Genomic DNA, 22689 nt, shown 5'->3' on the forward strand with positions numbered 1-22689 from the left:
TGAGTTTGTCCTGGCTTTGGTGGGAGTTCAGGTTCACAGTGACAGATTTGGCTGCCACAGAACAGGTGTTTTATGGCTCCTGTTGGAGCTTGGGCTGCACCATGCAAGAAGAACTTTGCCATTAGGTGGGGAGCCCTCCTCTGGAGCCTTTCAAGGGCACTCTCATAGCAAGGAGCAGCAGCAGCACATATGGTAGGGTCTTGTGGCGTTGCACCATTGGCTGCTGTGCTGCCAGGGTGGTGATGGGGGTTGCGTGATGACACAAACAGCCTGGGATGATTATTTTTTCCTTATATATAAGTTGCATTTGATAGTTTGTGTATAATCAGTTACTTTAGAAGGAGTGGCTGCCTTTAGGCAGTGATGTGCTCTCCCCTCCCGCCATGATGGATGGGGGTTTGTGTCTCTTTGAGCCCGATCCTGTGGGACTGCTCAGCAGCGCTGGTACCAGCACCTGGCTAAGGCTACACAAGTCTGTTTCCAGTAGATGGCAATAGTTATTTGCATCTGGAATTTCTTCAAAGAAAAGATTTCTGAGGCCAGCTGCTCACAGGGGAAGTGCACTCTCTCTAGCTGTTCTGCGGGGCTTTTAATTCAAATGGCGCCTGTGCTGTGCTGCACCAGTATATTGCCTCTGAGCTTGTCAATGCCAGGCTCTTGCTGTGCCACTGCAATTCCCACCCAGCACCCACCCACCCACCGCCTGCTTACCTGCTCTGCTCTGCACCGGCTTTCACTGGGAGCCACGGGGCTGGCACCAACAGCGCCGCCTCCTCGCCAGTGCTAGAAGCAAAGTGCCAGGGCAGAGCAGGACAGGTGGGGACTTGGGGAGGTACTCACAGACAGAAATTAAAAAATATAACCTTGCTTTTTACAGTAAGCTACCTGGCTGCCAGATGGCAGGAAAATGTTGCTGCTGCCATCTCCCAGCCCACCTGAAATTAAATGTTCTCGGCCCTGCCCCCTCCCCCTGCCCAGGTGCTTCTGGATCCTTCAATTGAAAAGTCTGGGACAGAGAGGGTCAAGAGAATGGAAATTGAGTTTTTCTGCTTAAAACAGCTGAGCTGTCCTTTTTCAGGCTGCATCCCAAGCTCGCTCTCCCCACCAGCCCCCAAACTTCAAACTAGAGAAGTGATGGTGCCCTGAGGAGCAGTCCGGAAGGCTAACAGTGAAAATAGGGCCAGATGTTGGTGTCCATGTATGTTGTGTAATGCACAGACAGCAAGGCCAGGGATATTGGCAGTGCAGGACACATGTGTAAGAAATTTGGTGCGTCCCAGATGCATGATTTTATTATATGCAGGCAGATACTTGATGTAGCCAGCTTTGTGTTGCAGAGAAGTGGCTAAACGCCTTGAAATTCATCAAAATGCTTTCTGGATGGGAAAAAGATGTATTTGGGGAAAATAGTTCAGCCAGTCAGTGTGTACAGCAATTTAAATAAGAGGGCAGAGCACTGGAAGCTACTGTCTTCCCTCCCCTGGGGAATACTCTTCTGCCAATAGTTTCAAAAATTGCTTACATCAGATAATGTCCTAAATTGCTGTTTGTATGATTATGTAGGAGAACATATAAAGTATTAAATATTCTTCACCATCTTTCTTAAAGGCTGATACTTTAAGTACTTCATGGCTTTTTGTTAACGCAGCTGTGTTCTCAGTACACTTATAAAATCCCTCCTAACAAATAACAGATTGTAAGTCATTTGGTTCTTAGTTGCCTGTGTAATGCCTCCTCAACTAAAAAAGTCAGTTGAAAGCTGCAGCTTTTTGTTTCTCAGTTATACTTCAGGCTTCTGTTAATTGGTATAGTTACATGTAGTATTTACTTTTACCTGCAAAGATTGAAAATGTTGCATTGGCTGGCCTGGCTGCCTCCTTCCAGGTGTCCTTCAGAGGACAAGTACCAAGGTACCTGGGGAATTCTTTGGCAAAGGTAATGTACTTTTTAAAATACACACTTTTTTTTTTTAAATAGGACAGAAAAAATATTTTTTAAGCTATTTAGTTATACCAGTATATTTAACCACAGTGCCACAATGAAGCTTTGTCATCTATCCTGAGACTAATATTTCAAGGCAAGTGGGTACACAAGAAGGACCCAGGGGACGTTTGCTGTGCAAACAAGCCCTTGAGGCTCTGTAACTGGGTATTGCGTCGTACTGGTGTGGTCCAAACAGCCATCTATCCATCGCTAGTCAAGATTTGGATGTTTCTGTCTGCAGCTTCAGTATCTCCTACACAACTTATGCCTGATTGCTTCACTAGCCAGATGCAGCTAAAATAAAACAGAGACACTTTACCAGTGAAACAGTGTTTTAATATAGTTAAATTACTTAAATAGATTTCAATTTCCATGGGAAATCATAACTGTATCCATTTTTGCAAGATCCAGAGTAAAGAGTGTGTGAATACCCCTTGAAATGATCATGACACACTGTCAACAATCACAGCTAGAGATACTGGGGACTTGAAATTTCATTGACAACACAACTTCATAAGATGAATCAAAAGTTAAGACGACTGCAGACTTTCATAAAGCAGAAAGCAAACCTAAAACCGAGTGTATGGCATGAAGGTAATGAAACTCTGTGAGGGGGGTAAAAGGGATGGAAGGTGGAGGGGCGAGGAAGGCATAACAGCGTGATGCAACTTAATTTTGCAAACCAGGAAAGATGTAAAGGAGCAAAAGTATAGTACAAGGGCAGACTTGGCAGTTTTACAGAAGTCAATATACTATACTTTTCAGAGATGTTTCCTAGTGGGAAGGAGAAGGAAAGGGGCGATGCCATTTAAGCTCGTGTTTAAATGGCTTAATGCTTGGGTTATGCTTAGCAATATAGCAAATTAATTAACACAGGCCCATGGATTTTCACTTATTCTCACTGTTGAGTAGGAAAAAATAAATCACCACCACCATAGTGCAATCATGAAGCTGTTAGTACTACAATAATTCTGCCCTGAGAAGAGTGGAAAAGAACTTTATTAAATGTCAAAAGATTGGAGTCATTTTTAGTGCTAGCCAAATTCAATATCAAAATTCTCCCCTCATATAAAAAATATAGCTTTTTTTAAAATTCTTTTCTCTTTTTTTAATAAAATATCAAGGGATTTTTCTTTAATAGTTAAAAAAGGTACATAAATGAAAACAGTGAACTATTCATAAACCCCCCACTAGTGATAAAGATGTCCAACACAATATCAATGGCACTGTATTTTAAGGTCAACCACCTCATATACACACTTGCCATCATAATCTTTTTTGAAGATCACCTAATTCCTGAAAATTGAAAATCTGTGACTCAGTTTAAATAAGTGCCTACTACAGGAAAGTCAGCTTGATGCTGCAGTACATAGTTCCTTGTAATGTCAAATGGCAGTTACAATATCAGACAACTCTCATATCAGCAGGATTCTATTAAGACCATCTATGAAAAATGATTTTTTAAAAGAAAAGTTCAAATGAGCTTTTTTTTTCTCTTCTTATAAGAGCTCGTGTTAGAGTTAGTTAGAAGATTTGCTTAGAGCTCTTTTTGACATGTTTGACTGATATCATCTCAGTAGCTAAAACTCAAAGGTCCTGTTTCCATTTGTTAAGATGCCACCCTCTGCTTGAATGCTGCATGGAACAACTGTGTGACTACCACGTTTTGTTTTTTCCTCTTCTTTGGGGTTGCAGATTTTTCTGGATTTTCGTTTTAAAATGCGTCTGATTCAGCCTGGAAACTCACCTGTTTGTTGTTGGTTGATTGTATAGTGATAATCTGAAAACTGCCAAGTCTGTGTTCAGAGTATTATGCACAAAAAAGTTACACAAAAGTCTACAGGTTATATACACCTCCCACCACACCTTGGTGTGGACAGCCTGCCTTCTAATTTATATATAATTTACAAAATATAGAATTTGGTATATCTGTTAGATCTCCATGTTTTCAATATTACAAAATAAAAAATACAAAAAAACCCACAACAAATTTCAGGGGAGTTCCCCCCACAAAATGTCTCTTGTTTACATCTAGTCTTTCCCATGTAAACTGATATATACCAAAGAAGAGCACAGGAGACTTTTTAATAAATATGGTTGTTGAGCCATCTTTATCTTGATCTTCCCCCTTCATCAGATGTGCCAGCCCCACTCAGAAGAGCAGTCCTTTAGCCATGTAGAAGAAGGGAGAAGAGGGGGCTGGGACTATAATGTCTTTCACACTAAAATATTACTGATGCCCTTCTAAAAGGCCTTTTTGCGTGCTGCAACAGTGGGTGTCAATTTTAATAGCCCATTCAAAACAGCTAATAAAAGCACAGTGGTACACTTTAAATAGCTGGCAGTATGGGATGGAAACATTATGGGAGTGCAAATCCATTCCAAAATAATGCTTTGTAGTGAATCATACATTCCTTCAACCAAGTAATTGTTGTGTTGCGTCAATAAATACTTAAATAGCTTCTTATAACATCCTGTGGTAGCAGCCTTTTTTAAAAATTCCAGATTCATGTCTTATCTGTGAACTCTGTAGTACACATCTTTGGTCGACTTAGCATTCAGCCAGGAACAACTCCAAGGTGGTTTATTTCGATTGCCTTTCATGATGGGTGGCTGAAGAGTTTGCTGATACCAGCTCTAGAGTCACCGTGTGAAATTTCAACTGTGCTGCGTTTTCAGCTTCGCTGCCAAAAAGTGATTCTTCTCTGATTCACAATCTTGTGTAATGCAAATTCCATCTTTGAGTGACACTGCAATCAGTGCTAACTAATTGGAGGCCCTTCATTTAGAAAGTAGGTGGTCATTTCTCCTTTGCCTTTGACCTTAATGACCCCTCGATATTCCAGCTGATAGTTGTTGGCTGCTAAAACCTGGTACATGTCTGTGGTCACCTGCAGAATAAACAAGAGTAAGCAGATGCTTGTCATGACTTCCACACAGGCTTTTCATTTGCTTTTAGAGTAATCCATGGACAAAATTAAAGTAGGATCAACTATTTTGTTTCTAAGTCAGTTGAGTTCTGCATATCGATCACTGGCTAAAAGGTCAGCACAAGTTGCAGAACAAACACCACCTTCAGCAACTGAGAAACTACAGAAGTCGCACAGGATATACAACTGGGGGAAAACCACATTTTTTCAAGGAGGTCACAAGATAAGAAGAAATAAATGAGTCACATTTTAAAAAATGCACCTGGCAGTTCAGTCTACTCAGAGGCATTCATTATATCACTGGAGTGGTAGTAGGAAAACAGGTTAAAAATATTTTTAAAGTCCTCAAAAATTACTTAGAAATTACACAGAGGATGTACAACTTAGAAGGAGTCATTGAGGGTTTGTTTTTGTGAAGGAGAAGGTATCAGGCAATGAGAAAGACTATACAAATGAAACAATCTAGCCAGCATCCAAATTGTCTCTGCAGATACCATTCAAAAATAATCACATGTGCTGCAGAATAACAGAAGTTTAAAGATCGGATTTCCTGAGATACTTATTACAATTTATTTTCTCACCCTTTTTCAGGTGGCTTTAAATATTTCCATTTCTGGCTTCCTCTTGCTGTAATATTGCTGTGTTGATTTGCTTAACTAGGATGAAAATTGTTCACAGACCATCTCGTAGGAAAGTTTAAAGGGTGTTGGATAAATATTGATCCAGTTAATTGACAGCTTAATTGGAAAGAAACAGCATGGCTTCCCCTCTTGGGTTTTACGTCAGTTGTTTCTCTATATCCCTTCAGTACTTTCCCAAGGAATGACAGTCTGTTACTGTAGACATTGGCCCAGTGAAAGCAGGACAGTGGCATTGAATCACTGGAAAGGTCACTGTCTGAAGGCCAAGGAGATGTTTGATTACAAGACAGTTTCCATTAACCCCTTAAACCCTCCTCTTTCTCTAGTTATATATCCTCATCCTGCTGATGTCTGGATCCTTGCTAGCCCCACAACACATACGGCATTTGTAAGAGAAGTGAATTACAGAAATATGTATCTGAATCAAGCCCTTGGAAAATAAAACAACCTACAGCTGCACGTAGCTGAACAGCAAAGCTGGCAGCATGAGTGAGTAAGCATCACAGCAGGACTGTGCTCATAGTGCCAGTGAGGCACATGGGGACAGAAACTCAGCTCAACACTTCCACTCAGAACTAAACTGCAAGTTTTTGACCAAAGGTTGCAAAGTTGGTCAAGATTGAAAGGCAAAACTTGATGGTACCACTAGCATTCCTCAGTTGGCTTTTCCTTCATTACTGTGTAAATAAATGTATGGCATAAAGGAATAAAATGAAACCAAAATTCCAATTCTAATTAAGTTTCAAAACCCGGAAGTGACACACAGCTGTCATTGTAGGTTTTCCAGTGAATTCCTTACCTGAATCCTGTCAGGCACACCTGTACTGTCCATTCGGCTGGCTACATTCACTGTGTTGCCCCATATGTCATACTGGGGTTTGCGTGCTCCTATCACCCCAGCTACGACAGGACCAATATTTAGGCCTGAAAGGAGAAATCCCACAACACTCAGATTCAGCATGTGTGAAGCACATGAAGCTTGAGGCAAGTTATTTTTCAGGCAATAAAAAACATCCTGAGGTTCATTGGTTCTAGCTGTGCTTTATCCTGACATGTAAAGCTACGGCCAAACTGCAGGGAAAGAAACTTTTCTTTAAAAGTTGGCTGCTTTGATCCATTTTGCCTGTCTGACTGGCAGCACAGGCTGGATCTGCTCAATCCAGAGCTACTTTCCAGTACCAGATAACAGGATAAGGTTTATTTGCCATCTGGCTGCCAAGCAAACTGCTCACTTGGAAGTCAGCACACAGCTGCTGCAATGCTGAGCGCCTGCGAGGCAGCAGCCCGGCGGCCTTCCAGAACTATTACCACACTTCATCCTCACATTTCTTCTCCTTTTCTGTCTCTTTTTATTCCCTGACTTAGAAAGACAATTTAATGTCCAAGAATGGCAGAGCTGGGGACCACAGGGGGTGTGAGCAGGGAGCACATCACAGGCAAAATGAGCCCAAGCTCAACCACCATGTGAGACCATGCTGTGGTAACAGCTTCTCTGTGCGAAGGTCGGTTGCCCAACTGCTCCTAATTCTCCAGGGAGCTTCAGTAATAATGCTGCTACCTTAACAGAACTGCTCTGCTGTTTCAGAGAGGCCGAAGTGGTCACCAGGCACAAGACAATTAACATCACCATGCAGCTAAGGTAAGATCTATGGTTTTTACTCTCCATAAAATCTCCAGCTCAGAATGACCACTACCTATACTTAATCCTGTAAACACAGTGACATTACCTATCTTCATCTGGAAGTTGTTGAATGAATGTTCATTAATGTATTTCATTTGGTCCATTAACCTCATGGCAAAATCAGCCAGAGCTTTGATATGTGTCTTCCCTTCCTTGTCGTAAGTGGAATCGTTGAGGCCTGATGCAGCCATATAGGTACTGCCAATGGTCTTGATCTTCTCCAGCTGCCGAAATTGGTCTTCACTTATTATCTGTTTCACAAGAGCAAAAGAAGTGAATAAACCTTAACAAACACATACATGCTGGTAATGTCCTCCCTTGGTGCAAGCACTACAAAGTACTGGACAGAGCCTCCACTACTCAAAGTATAGGAAGAAAGGGGATTAGATATTCAGAAGAGTGACAAGGGAATAGAAGGGATTTTAATGTGGAAAAAAAAAAAAAAAGAATTAAAGACTTCTAGAGCGAGGAGAAATGAACCATGGCACAAGGATTCAATAAGCCACCTTCCTTCAGGAGCTCAGCAAAGCCCAACCAAACTCATTGGTTTGGTTCACTCTGTCCACCCAGGTTTTCTGTGACTTACTTCATCAAAATCTGCAATGATCTCGTTGAGCAGTCTCAGACATTCCACCCCTTCGTTGTTGGCCTCCAGCTCCACGTAAAACTCTGAGAAGTTGCTTATGGAGGCAAACATGACAGCCACACACTCACAGGACTGGTAGTACAGTTCATCATTTCGCCGCTCCTGAGCCAAGAAATGGGCTGCCACGTCCTTTGGCAAAATGTTGTGGAGGAGGCGTCTGTTATAGGCCTGCAGCTCCTCCATTTCTTCTTTCTCTTCAGTGGCCTAGTTTAGGAGGGAGAAACAGTGATGTGCTTACTCTTTTGGTAACTGCTCTGGGAAGGGAAAAAAAAAGCTGAATATGAACTTGCAGGGAGGACAGAAACAGAAGAAAGGGGGGAAACTGCAAAGGAGGGCAGAACCAGAATGAAGAAACTTGTGTTTTGCAGTGAAAGATGGTCTGTCTCTTTGTGTGCACACATGTATGTAAAAGCAGGCACAGAATAACACCAAAATCCAGTGTTGTTATATTTCTGGGATCTGAACTGGGTAACCTGTACAAGGTCTGTTTCTTTTGGGGATCTCCACCACCATCCACAAAAACACACATTTGGCTTTCCCGGTCAAGCACAACAGGTTTCAGGAGAACAAAGACATCTCATGATTGCTAAAGTCTGACTGCACGAGCAGCAGTGAATTATAATCTTCCCCCTGCACCCCTCAAATGCTCATGTAGCTGAAAAAACGCTCCTCCTTTCCACAAGGTTTGCTGAGGTGCAACGATGGTTGTGAAGTAGTTACCATGGAGCCCATGAGACAGGCCAGTCTGACACTCTGGAGAGGACTTTCCACTACCCTGTAAAGCCCCTGTACCCTGTGGTAGTGGAGGTATATCCGGGCAAAGGGAAACATGAGTAGGAGGGGTTGTCTTGTTTCTGTGCTAATGGGTGTGGATTTGGGTTTAATGTTCAGATGGAATCAGAGCTTCAGGAAGGACATGCCTATGATGTGCCTAGGACTCCTAGAGTGTTCCTAGGCCTAGGTGACTAGAAAAAAACAAGCATTTACAGTTCACTAGATTAATCAGAGTTCAGAACCAGATTTGCTTTCTCTTTGCAGACTTGCACAGTACCAGCATTACCACAATTCATTGCTTCTGGTTTGCTGGGAAAGGTAGAGAGGTGTGTATACTGATCACCTCTCTCTCCCCCGTTACCTGAAGGCAGCAGTATTTATCCCCCTTGTTTTACTTTCTGACATTTTGAATATTTCTGAGCAAAGGAAAAAACAGGGTTGGGCAAGGACTGGGGAAGGCACAGCTGACATGGGTTGCACAGAGTGGTTCAGCTTTACAGGAGCCCCAAAGAGCTGTCCTGTGTACAGCACCCTCCGCTTCAGCAGAGGCACCAAGCAAAACATCCAGCCTTTTGAAATGGGTCTTTTTCAAATCTTTTTTTCCAATGACTTTTGTCATTGCTGGAGAGCTGGAGCCAAAAAAAGGAAAGACTTTCCTGGCACATTTGGGCCTTGGCATGGACGAACACAGTTCAGCCATCCTCTCCAGCCCTCACTTTGTGAGGGGAGAAGGGATAAGCTTCCCATATCCCTTAAGTACCTGTTGGTAAAGGCACAAACAATACTTGCAAAGCACTTATGACTTTGATTATCAATGCTGGTTTCTGAAATATTTCCATTTGAAACTGGAAATTAAGATAAACAAAGAAGGACCCTTTAGAAGATGATACATCTGGACAGAACAAGGAAAACACTTGGCTCTGCCTGGGGAAACAAATGCTTCAGCCAGCTGAGCCCAGACCTGGAACAGGCAAGTCAGCTCATCCCTTCCATTGTTTTACAACTTATAAATGAAGATAACAATGTTTATCTGCTTCCCAAGGAGCTGTAATTAATTGGTGCTTCCTACTCAAACCACTAAGACCTATTATTAGAATGATGTCCTGCTGTCCAGAAGGTAAAAAATGTGTATAAGACCTGTGGTCTTGCAGTCACTCAGCTATAAGACCTGTCCTGCTTGCTTGAGAATCACATATGATGCCACAATATCACTCATGGGCACAAGTAGTGAAAATATTAACAGTGAACCCAGGGACAGAAGCACAGTGTGGCATTATCTGTAGTGTGTTGGTTATCCAGTACTGCTGCCTAGGGGCTAATAAAGGATGGATATTAAGCCAGTTCCCACTGCTTAACAAGAAAGTGAACAAAAATGCAAATGTGAATCTTTCACACCCCTGAACACAGCAAGCTGAACTCTGGGAAACAATTCAGCAGTGAATATGAGCTTCTTATATTTACAAATCATGTTATATTACAGGTTCCTGTCACAGTGACAGGCTCAGTTGCCCAAATTCATTAAGCTTGATCTTCAGATCTATAACCCTTTACTGTGGGGACCATCCAAAGTGCATTTACAAGGAACAAGGGGTTAAAGTAAATAACCAGGATGAGAAGCACTGAGTATGCAAAGTACCAAAGAAGAGCAGAACACTACTAGTATGCCCAGTTATATGCCAGATCCAGATTAAATTCACAGGCACTTTATAACTCCTCAAGTCAACAGTGAATAGCTCAGTAGTTTTATATTAACACCGATGACCATGTGTATTCCCCCAACACAGCAAACACCCACTAACCTGGAGTTTCCAGAGGAAATCAAGCCTTGCAGTGGATTCCACTTGCTGGGCATGCAAGTACAGTGCCAGGACAAAGACGGTAATGATGACAGGGGTCACAATCTTCAGTGCGACTCGTGTCATCACTGGAGAGCTGCAGCCAACGAAAGAGCAGAATCTCCCAGTTAGTTAGTCTCAGCGTGGAGGAACACAGCTTAGCCACGCTCTGCTGTTCCCACTTTAAAGCTAACCAAGAAAAGGCTTTTCTTCTTTCCCCTCAAAGCACGTGTTGGTAAAGGGACAAACAATACCTGCAAGAAGCTGAGGACTTTGGCTCATAGATGCTGGTTTCTAAAGCAGGACTTTGAAATTGGAAATGTAATCCAACTTCTTAAAAAGGTTTAACATCAATATAAAAGCCAATTTTTAGAGAATGGCCATACATGCCCAGCCACCACTATGCTTGGCAAAACCAAAATGCTGACAGCTTTTCAGACTGTATTCACTGTGTCTCCTGCATTGGCTTCCCTAGCCTCCTAAGGCTGTAACTGTTCTACACTTTCTGCTTCTCTAATTAGTCATTTCATAATGGCCTTTGCTTTGTAAGTATTTTATAAGCTGAAAAGAGCACTAAGACACATTCCCATCCCTTCTGACAAGCAAGCAAATAAAACCTGTTAAATCCAAATTACAGAGTTATACTGTATGAAAATACTATTTTGATAAAACCTTTGACTTGTAATTACAAGTAAGTTCTATGAGATGCTCTATAAAGCAAGTTGACATAAGTCCCACAGGAAAGAGGATGCTTTGGGATTGGCTGTAAATACAAAAGGGCAATAATCAGTCCACTTAGGGCATTTGCATGTGTTGTACCAGCTCACAGCAATGCATAAACACCAGACACCGCTGGTGAGTCAACATGCTGATACTGCACCTTGTGAACAGAAAATGCCTAACAACAAAAATCCATAAAAATATTTCATGCCAAAGTGACTCACCATGATAACGTTGCATTTGTAGACACGCTGAAAAAAACCATAAACACAAGGTTAGTAGGGTGTTGGCTCCCTCCAGCACTCGTCCTTCTGTACATCATTCAACAGCGCCTCTGCAATGTGGCACCTCTAACGCTGTGTGGGGCTATAGCCCTTTTAAAGCAGAAAATACAAAAAGATGGGGGGGGAGGAGAAAAAGGTCGTCTGAGCTACACTCAAAAATCCAGAGTGATGGTGCAACGTGGTTAATGTGGTTAAAATATCTAAGAAGCATTAAGAGTCAGAGAATCATTTGGGATTTTAATGTCAGTGTGGGATGCTTAGCAAATGCTTGTGCATCCGTCAGTACTTCATTAGGTCAGGCTGGAAAATTTGCTCTAAAGAAGGAAGCTTTGGGCTAATATCTTGTGAGGAATAGCTCCTCTCTTCCCCATTTATTGTAGCATGGAGATGCATTTAATTCCTTTAACTCTAGCACTACTTCCTTCTGCAAGTTGGTCATCTCCAGTGTTGTGCCTAGCTGTGGGTACCGCACACGAGTGCACTAAAGAAAAACCCTTCTGCGGATTGCTATTACTATTCGCAAAACTGCGAAGCACTCATATGAAGCAGAGCTGCTGGAGAAGATGGAGGGTGTGCTTTTCTTACAGTGAAAGGGTGGAAAGGAGCTTTCTAGTAGGTAGTAGCTGTCTGAGTTCCTGACTGATTGACTGCTTAATGCTGCTGGGTTTCTTCTCAAGTGTGGGTGGAGTATTAGGTGGCTGAGAACCATGTAAACACTGTTTAAATGGCAAGAAAGAGATCAGTGGTAAAATTACTGTAGTGTCATTGATGCAATTACAGCTTTGCAGGCTACTAACATGATACATCTTTAGCCTGAGAATCTCACAGCTGTCTCGAGAGCTTCAGGCCACAGTTCTCTAGGGCTGGGGGGGACCTCTCGCTACAGAATCAGAGATACAAATCATCAAAATCAAAATAGCCGAGGGAGCCTAACTGGGCATAAAAATAAAAAATAAAAGCATAGTGACTCTCTAACCTTGTTTGTTCTGAGGTATTTTCTGCAGCTCTGAGCATGGAATTTCTTCTGACACGGATTTTGCAACCCACTGTTGTCTTGCACACGATCTATTGCACGGCCTCTTGGCCAGCTCCAGCACTGAATATGTGTGCTTGGACGTGGACCCAGTTTTGGTGCCCTGGGGATAGTGACTCCCACAATAAAGGTTGGATCTAGTTAGGAGTTGGAGACACTTCCACATGCAGCATGATTCCCCTACTCTCCTAAATCACTACCTGGCCAAGGGTGACTGACTGTCCCCCACTGTCACTCTGTCTTATGATGGGAGCGTGGCAGATCTGACCCTCTGTACCGGGGCTGCAGCTCACTGTGGATGTTATGCTTGCTCTGAAATCTTCAGCAGAGACCATGAAATGCAGCAAACCCAGTATTTCAATAAGGCTTTGGATAAGTGAAAATGCCCAACGCAAGCAATAATGGTGTTACATTGGTCGGTTGCTCCCCCACGGGACAGACATTTCCAGTAGCCGATGGCTCTTTAATTAGTGGAAGGTAACAGAGAGAGAAACTTGCTAAATACACTTCCACTCAAGTTAAGTGCACATTTTTAGCAGGAGAGGTGGTTGATTTTGGGGGACAGAAGCATCTCCCTTCTCACAGTCATGATGCCAAGGACAGACAGCCCTCTAAACCACAACCCACAGCTCAAACAGAAATGATGGGCTTGATGAACCGGGAAAAGCACTTTGGGCTCCACTATGCAGGAGCTCAACTTAGAAGATCACATTGGCCCATCACATCTTTAACACCAATGTATTAGTTTCATCTTCTGCAGAGGAAAAAGGTAATATGATAGTAGCTCTGTGCATCCAGTTATACTTCATGTGTCACCATGCTGGTGTGTCGTTGCAGTCAAGTCTAGCAACTCCCAACGTGGTATAATCAGCCCTTCAGTTGCTTGCATGCTGGGTTGGTTTGTACACAGAAGTGTGAAGTGACATCTGCATCACTTCTAATTAGTCAGAGTACCATAATGGCTGCAGAGCAGACAGTAATTATGTAGCTACAACAGGCACCCAATTAAAGTAGGATGAGGTCACGTTGCCTTTTTTTTTTTTTAATATCAGCTGGACAATAAGGTACATCTCTGAACTATGTGCTATATGCTGAGCTCCCATTTCCCACCACACACAAATGGACTGTCAGACATTGAGACAATAATGAGAGCTCATGGAGCATTCTGGACAAAACAAATATCATTTAGTGAGAGATAATATAGCATCACAGAAAGCTATTTCTGGGAAAACATGCTAACCTTCTCCACTTTATTACTGACATTTTGATTGTGAAGTGACGTAAATTATACTTCTAAGTGCTGTAATTTCGCTTAGTGCTTGACTTACAAGAATGAAATTATATTTAGGATATAAAATGCTTTTATTTCTCTAATTGTGTTAGAAAATGCTAAATAGCTTCTGCTGTTGGAGTACATAACATCTGCAAAAAAAGGAAGGAAACCTCATTTTCCCCATACCTCCACAGAAAGCTCCATGGGGTTTACTACATAATTTCATTCACCTGAGTTAACAAAATAATTTAAGGGATTACTGCCAATGACAATAAAAGCCATACCTCCATTAATTATTACTGGATACACAGGAATGCTAAAATCATGGAATATTTATGTGAAGGACAGAAGTAACCAGGTGCATATGGCTTGAAGGGGTTAATGACCATCAAAGCTGAGCAACTACAGAAGCTATTTCATAACATACAAAATAGCACTGGGAAGGACCATGGGAATCTTCTCAACCACCCTCCTGTCCAAGATAGGAGCAACCACAGACATCATCTTTGACAAATGTTTCACCTAAATTGGTGCTTTCTAGATCTCTGCTTCTTCTTTGCTGCTCCTGACTGTCCATTATTGTGAACTGCCTTCTTGTCCAAAACTGGAAAACATATTCCAGGTTAGGCCTTCCCACTCCTGAGTGGAGCAATGGTCTACTTCTCATGTCTTATAGGCAACTCTCCTTATTATACATCCTAGCATTATGTTCACCTTTAGACAACACCATGATTTTATTGACTCACATTCAAGTACAATTGTTGCCTATAAGGGGAAATCATCAAAACAAGTAGTTAACACAGCAACACAACTCCCAGTGAGAAATGAAACTTGTGGAGTAGGCCGGGTTTGCGGATATGCCAGATTTCCCTCCCTAACATGATCTTCAGGAGTGGGGCAACCACGTCAGTGGAAGGAGGTTGCCACCATGATTAATGTGTGACCCGATGATGACAAACTACCTTTTGTAAGTAAAAGGGCAACTGTCTACTCCCACTTAGCCCTGGCCCTTCTGCTGGGAGTTGTGCTGAGACCAGTTTGCGATACTGACTTTTCAAATGCGGATGTGTGTCCAACAGCAACTGTCAGGAGATCACTAGCCAAACATCAAACACCACCATTCCACCACCCCAACTGGGGTTTGATATACCAGATGTCTGAACATCTCAGTGGTTCATTATCACATCCCTGAACCAGCTGGAGTTTGTTGGAGCGTTTTTTTTTTTTCTTTTTTGAGAAAAGACATTTCTGTATTGGGAGTGCAATACCCGACAAAGTGAGAATGGCTAACTACAGCTCCCTATTTCTGGAAGAAAAAGAAATACAGATCCACTCTGAATCATTATTAATGGATAGTTCATTAGTCAGGTTACACATTAAAAAGATCTTAAAGGGAACTGTGTTCTCTTGCTCTTCAGAGGTGGAGAGCAGCATTGACAAAGCCTTTAGTTTACAGCCATGCCTCCTTCGGTATCACGTACTTCCCTTGCTTGCACCACAGCCTCAGCGCTCCCGTTCACCTAATGCCAAACTGAAATCATTGGGTGAAAGAAATTAGCTGAAGATTTCAGAAGTGAAAGGCACTTACTAGGTGTTAGCTGTAACCAGGAGATCTGCATTGTCAAAAAGGTTGACCCCTGGCACTTCCACAATGAGAACATATATAAATTCAATGATTAACATAAGGATCAGTTTTCCAATACAGCTGATCTGAAGGAACACAGAGCAGGCCAGGAGACTCAATAAGACACTGTAGGTAAAGTACTGTATAAAGACAAAAAGGGGAAAAAAAACAGAAGAGAGATGAATGTCAGCTGGATAAATCAAAACTGAAAACAAAGGAAACTAAACAGAGGGATAGAAAGGGATTGGGAATTATGTAGTTGAGCTGACCGAACATGTAAACCTGGGGCTGCCTGTGGGATTCTCCTATGTTACAGGAGATTTAAGTGTTAAAACTGAACCAATGGAGAGGAAAAGTCTTGCGTTCTTCATCGGGCATTATTTGCTTTACACTCAAGAAGCATGGGGCTCGTAGCTGTATAACCAAGGTTGTGATGTAGGTTTGCCTTGGACATGGTTACTGAATTAGCATAAAGTATCATCCACTTATGCTGGAATGCTCTGTGCTTTAAGGTCAAATTCTGGACTTGAATTCACATATCTGCACAATACACAGGGCCAAGGGTATTAGCAATTCACACCACCAGGACAGATACCCACTTGAGCCCAGCTGGAAAGTATTGCCCCTGCTGATGTGACACACTGAATCCATCAGCAAGACACAGGCTGGACAAACTTCTACCAGTGCCCAACACCATGATCACTTTTTCTGCCAGCAGTTGCAGAAGTGTGTGCATGTGTGGTAGTGGAGCCCTCTGCCACACCTGGGTGGTGGGGCAGCAACTTCTGCCAATCTGAAAGCTGAATGTTTAGTATGCCAGTGCTTTCAACTTGCTGATTGCAGACTGCAGGTGCCATTATGACTCCTGGGAAAGCTAGCATGGATGTAAAACAAAGTGAAGCATGTTATCCAGCTCATCAACTTCCTGCTATCAAATCTGTGAAGATTTAAGCTTCCACTACGTCCGGACAGGCCTATTTCTGGCAAAAAAACTGCATCATATGCCTGAAGCAATTCATCCTTTCAGTTAAAAGCAAGCCCTAGTTGAAGCAGAAATACGCTTCTGTTCTGAGCTCATTTATTAATAGTTCATTGCTGATACATTAAATTAGAGAATATAACTTGTACAGCTTATAATTTCACTCCTCAGTTTCTAGAAAATGGGTGGATGTTCCTTGTAGCTGAGGGGTAGGATCCCACTATCTCCTGAAAATACACTGGGAGCAACAGACAACGCCTGTACCAGATCCAACACCTGCCCTGCAGAGCGCAGAGGAGGGAATCCTTGCTTCTTAGTCCACTGGCCGGCAGGACCTGGCTCAAGGCTGCCATAGCATCCTCAGCATGGAAAATGGTTGTTCCTCATTGCTTAAAATCCCTCTCTGTCCTGAGCCAGCACTCCTGACAACCTCATGATAGGCAGAGACCATTTCTAGTTCTCTAATCTGCAGACATACTAAGAGCCTTTGCAGGGTTGAAAGTCACAGCAATGGTGGTCTCAGAAACTTCACTGAATCAGACAGGGACCATATTCCAGTTAGGTTAAATGGAAATTGGAGATTCAGTGGGATGCCAGGGCTTTCAGTAGCACCTTGGACATCTGGATGATAACAGATCAGTCATAAATCTGTCAGGTTCCCATAAACCCAGATGACCTTGACATAAATTCTACCCCCATCCTAGACAGATTTTTGTCCTTTTCAATTTCCAGTACACAATACACATAATGGCCATGACCTAAAAACTCAGAGAAAGGTCTTGAATAGCTATGCAAAAAGATTATCTTTTGGCAAAGTATTCTACCGACGTGTAAAACATATTTGGTTTTTTTTTTTTTTCCCATTAGAAGCATTTATTTTTTTTTAAACAAGTTGCTCTGAAGAGGTAGGATTTGTATTTGCAGATTGAAGCAGACCACTATCAGGGCTGTTAACCTGCCTGAGGCTAGAACCTACTATACCTAGTGAAAGAAAATATAAGAAGGTTTTCATCAGGACATAAAACAAAGGAGGGAAGGGTTGAATCTATGACTAGATACTGACTTTCCAGTAACACTGAGCACCCACAAACTCCTTTGAAATGACTTGCAGCTTTGCATGCCATTAAGGACTTCATGGAGAAAGGCCATTTCCCCTGCTACAGGCAGGATCCAATAACTATAAAAGCCTACCGATTATTCAGCCCTGAAGGAACTTAAACATTAATGTGGACTCATGATAATAACTTCAGACACTTAAGTTTGTTTATAGTAGCCCATGTCAGTCCTATAATATCAGTTAGGAGCAACCTTGCTTTCCTCTGAATCACTGAGATTTATCACACAGCTTTATAGCCCTTTCTCAGATCAAGCTCTGCAACCCATTTTTTTCAAGTAATACCTCTGGAAAGTTGCAGTTGGGCAAAGGACTGTCACAGAATCCCTGCAAGGTGCCCAGGCTGTAGTTGGAAGTCAGGTTGCTGATAAGGCATATGTCCACCCGGTCAGGAGTGATGTTGTATTCAGCAGCCATGCAGTTGGCAAGATCCACAGTGCTGCACATGAACTGAAGAAAAAGACAGTATTAAACTCAATGGCACAGACAAGGAGAAGAAAATAAAATAGTTTTCATCACTTAAAAAGCCCCTTGGAAATGGCTGTAGCAATGTGCAAAATATGCAAAATGAAATCACTAGCTTGTGTTTCACTGCATGTGCAATGACTGTGTTTTTTCTCCCCCAACATATTAATTAATAAAATCCAGGCTGTGCACTCTAGAAAGCTAGTTTTGTGCTCAACCTCACGTACAACTTTATGTCTGAAGGTTCACAGGCAGAGGGGCTGTAGATATTACACGTACAAACATATCCTGCTGTCTGTGATAAGGTCCTGGTGTTGCTCTATTTCTGCTGAAGGGAATTTGTGAGCTGATAACATTCCCCTGCCATCTCTAAAGCTTCTGCTGTGGGTTCTTCTACAGGGAAGACTTTAGCAGCAAGGCTCAAAGGCTGATGTGCTATGTTAAGCTGAGGAAGCAGCAGAGGCCCATTCTGATCTCCTTCTCATGTTGCTCCATTTATCCATTTTGCTAATTTTTATATTAAGCAGTTCATGAATGCACAGAATCACACATTATACAGAAAAACAAAGCTCTGATTTCTGCATGGTGATCTGCAACCCACACCAGCTCTTTGCAGGTGACTATGGGGGAAGGCAGTGGGGTGTCAATGTCACTGAGGTAGTGCCTCCCATGCAAGTACCTCAACAGAGCATAAAATTGTTCCTAAACCTCCACTATGTGTATAGGGAAGCCAAGGCAAGAGCAAGTGGTGGTCTGATTTTCAGGTTTTTAAGCCTCTCTGTGCCAGTTAAAGTCGGCACTGCCCCAGCTGAGGCCAAACCAGAGAGGAGCAGAGGGCCATGTGAAGTCTTTGTAGCTACCTCTGAGCTCAGGGCTTTAACCTCAGGCCCATCTCTCCTTTTCCTCCCCCACTCTCTCTTAAAAAATGAGATAGATGTATGCAACATAGAGAATATTCAAGGGGTTTCTTTAAAATACATTCAGCCTTCAAGCCATTTGTACAAGTGAGCAACCAGCAGTTGCAGGGTCCTAGAGAACAGCCCGTCTTTCTCTGAGTCTGAAATCAGCAGCAGCTTTGAATGTAAAGCTAGACCACCCCGGTCCCAAAATTGCAACTCAAAGCAAAGTCCTCACAGTCCCTGTTAGGTGATTACTGCACTTGGAGCAGGATGCAGCTCCATGCAGAAGGCCGGCACAGAGCCTACGCAACACTTAAGTCCCACTCAATATTGTGGGAGTTAAATGACGCATCGGCCTCGTGCTGGCCCTTCATGCAGGGGTACAGTTCAGGCTTGGCTTATGTACTTGGAGCAGAAGACTTTAAAGAATCAGAAAAGAACATGGGCACAAATCAGTGTCAGGCATATATATAGGCTACAGGGATGCAGCTGTCGGGCTCCCATTTATCTTCTGTGCCCTAAAAGCAAAAGGGAACTGCCCTCAGATGCTGTAAGCATTAGGTAGGATTACATTAAACTCAGTGGTTGTAAGGGTTATGATGCTGCAGAGCACCAATAAGAAAACCATGCAGAACTGAACGAGTCAAAAGGAAATAATGCACATACCATGTTGACAAAGGCAGACAGAAAAACCAGGATAATGGCAAAGACTCCAACTAAGGTACTATTAGTCCTGGACTGTACAATCTTCCTGGAAAGAGTCTGGAGTGGAGCTGGGAAAAGCTGCATGTGGGAAAAAAAAAATTAAATAAACATGTAAAATAAATGCTTCTTTTACAGATTATAACCTGCATTTGAGCTGCCCACATGCTTCAGCGCAGTGTCTGTGCGGATGCTGCACAGGGGTTAGACAATGGTGATGGGGGATGTCAGCTCTGGAACAAGGGTGAGCAGAAACGTGACCACCTCGTGGCAACAGGCCCAGCTGGCTCACCAAATCTACTTAGTCCCTCCTAATGGGCATGATGGCTCCTGAGCCAAGATAGCATGGCTTGCAGGGCTGTGCTCATCCTGTTGTGAGAAGCAAACCACAAGCCATCTGTAACTGAAATAGCCAGGAGCTTGAGACTGTAAATTACTGGATCAAAAATTTAAAAAAGTAGAAATGAAAAAATACATGTCATATCCCTTGGATCACAAAGGCATATCATAGGACTTTCTGGTGCCATTTCAGGAACAGACTGTTAAAAAAACCCAGGCTAGTCTTGTGATCTATCAGACCCTCAGTGAAAGGTGCTGGAGAAACCAGCTGGCTTTGTCTGGTCTATGGTACTCAGCACCACAGACACACGGGGCTAAAAATAACCGCTGGTGAGGGCAATCACAGAGCTCCCCGAGACAGACTGTCCCAGCGATTCACTACTATCAGAGCTAGAAGCTTTCTTCTTACTGCTTTCTGACTGCAGGCCACCAGCATGCTTCACTTTAATTGCTGCATTGTATTCTGGGTAGAAACCATCTCTGTGTTAAAGCAGAGATTAACCAGGTGCCCTTTGCAGCAAGGGTCACCCCTCAGCATCACGTGAGGCCTCCTTGCATTGCATTAACTACAAAAGAAGTCCAGAAGACAATGAAAGCAACCCTTTCTCTTCATGTGTCACCATTGTCTCAGTGCCAGCTCAGGGCTTGGAGCAAGGAGAGATGGACACCAGGAAACCCTTGTGCACTGACACCCTCCCGCCGGAGAGCATCGGCCCCGCAGGGCCCTTCCCCTCCACGCCATCGCACCGGGGCAGAGGGGCTCTGCTAAGGACTGCCAAAGTTTTCTCCAGACCCAGTTCTCCTTTCCTTACCAGCATACTGCATGAATAACCAAGCCACTAGAGGGTATTTTTAGAGACACGGAGAAGCTAGCAGTGCAGCGACACGGCACTGCAATTTAACTATGACTAATGTTTCTATTAAAAGTCTTGCTTTTCCCTTTTATCCTTCACTCTTACATCTTCAGAGATGCAACATTTTGTCAGTGCACAGCTTCCCACACAGCAGTCCTACAATGTAATTACGAAGTGTTTGAACGGCCATAGCACTGATTAGCTGGTGACTTTTACAGATGGAGAGAGAGGTTGTGATAAGAGTTTTGAAAGAGCTGATTTCACCTGCTACCAGCACACACACAAAAATCCAGCTAACTGCAGGTGAGAGGAGAGGGAAAACCTCTGTGGAGGACAGGAGGAATGGGGAAATGGGGGTTATGACTTGTTTGCACTGAATAAGGATTGATTGAAATTCACTGAAGGCTTATGCAATCCTTCAGGCTCATGCAGCCACTGTAAAACAAAGCAAAACACCTCTCTCCCAGAAAGAAACCTTGCTGATATATAAATCCTTGGCTTTGTTGATAAGCCATGAACCAAAATATGTCCTTGCCCTACCACATCCAGCTGCTTCCACGCAGACATCAGCTAGCAGATCCCTACCAGCGCAGGGATGTGGGAAATGCCATGGGGCTTTCCTCTGCTCTAACCTTCATAGGATTTGGAGGGAGAAGGAGGATTTGTGCTGCATTTAGACAGGTTTCTCACAAGATGAGAACAGGACAGGTTTTCCTGCCACCACTTTCTTTAGGCCTCAAGTCCAAGCTCCACAAAGGTATGCACGGACCTAACCTCCTTCTGTAATCTCTGGGAAATCAGGCACCTAAATAAAACTCGGGAGTGCTTTGTTGTGGATCTTGGCTCAAGCCCTTGCTGCCAATGATCCCAAAAAAGCCCGACTTTGAACCAAGCCTGAGATATCAAGCAAATCTATCAGTGGAAGACACTTAAATTCTAATGAAAACATGTTTTCTTTGTATTAATCTTGGTTCTCATTACTTTGCAAACTAGGGAAATTTTAGGTCGGTAAACAAGTACAGCTGGAAAAAGTCCTGAAGAGGAAACAAATGCCAAAAACCATAGGAGGTCAGGATTGCAATAGAGAGCGCAATGGCACAGCCACGCCGCACATCTGAGGAATCTTTGTCTTGTGAACAACATTCATGGAGGCTCTACAGCATAAATAACACTCTCCCCATTTCACAGAAGCAGACAGAGACCAGCAATACTTGCAGCTTGGAGAACTTCTATGATAGAAATGGGGGACCTGTCTCAGCTCTGACAATTCAGCTCCACTCTATCAGTGTTTCCTTCATAAAAACATCCACAAGTCAGGGGTATTACAAAAGAGAAGAAAAATGAAAAGAAGTTGACTTCCCCTCCAATTCTCCAATAAATAGAATAAAATCCCTTCTGTCCTAGGAAAAGAAGCAGAACGTCAAGATGTATAGTACAGTGAAAATCCATGAAGTGTTGCTGGTTAGCCCATTGGTTTTTACTGTCCAACACCATTTACTCCTCTTAATAAGACTCAAATCTTGCCTGGGTGAAGAACAGGACAAGCAAAGATCTGATGAAATGGCAACTCTAAGCCCGCATGTGCACTACTGAGAACAGGGGCTGAAAGAAAGGATGTGATCCATTTGGGCAGCCAAGATTCATGTTTGGGTTGCCACATAAGCTTGAGGTCCCTTATTAGCCCTCTTAAAATCCCCATGTAAAGAAAAATAACCACAGTGGGAAAAAGGAAATTGGATTGTTCAGTTGATTCCAGTTCATTCTGAATTGAAATGCATAAATGCTGCTGGAAGACATCTCCCAGAAGAGAGATGCTCAGAAAGCATGGAGGTACCAATGAATATAGAAGGGGAAGGTAGGGCACTGTTGTACAGGTGAAAGCCCAAATTTAAAAAGCTATTCAACAAGTACTA

General features: G+C 42.9%; 1 protein-coding gene across 1 annotated transcript in view; it reads right to left on the minus strand.

The window, feature by feature from the left end:
• Positions 1–2297: 2297 nt before the first annotated feature.
• ADCY5 (adenylate cyclase 5) overlaps positions 2298–22689 on the minus strand; it is a 224107-nt gene continuing 203715 nt past the window's right edge. Inside the window, exons 13-21 of the mRNA XM_074873615.1 lie at positions 19548–19664; positions 17803–17967; positions 15389–15564; positions 11435–11461; positions 10455–10587; positions 7822–8085; positions 7282–7486; positions 6354–6478; positions 2298–4874 (exon numbers count right to left, since the gene is read on the minus strand). Coding sequence (XP_074729716.1) covers positions 4746–4874; positions 6354–6478; positions 7282–7486; positions 7822–8085; positions 10455–10587; positions 11435–11461; positions 15389–15564; positions 17803–17967; positions 19548–19664 — 1341 coding nt within the window. The 3' untranslated portion in view covers positions 2298–4745. The remainder of the gene's footprint in view (positions 4875–6353; positions 6479–7281; positions 7487–7821; positions 8086–10454; positions 10588–11434; positions 11462–15388; positions 15565–17802; positions 17968–19547; positions 19665–22689) is intronic.

The sequence above is a fragment of the Strix uralensis genome, chromosome 6 (genome assembly GCF_047716275.1).
Source record: "Strix uralensis isolate ZFMK-TIS-50842 chromosome 6, bStrUra1, whole genome shotgun sequence".
Taxonomy (NCBI): domain Eukaryota; kingdom Metazoa; phylum Chordata; class Aves; order Strigiformes; family Strigidae; genus Strix; species Strix uralensis.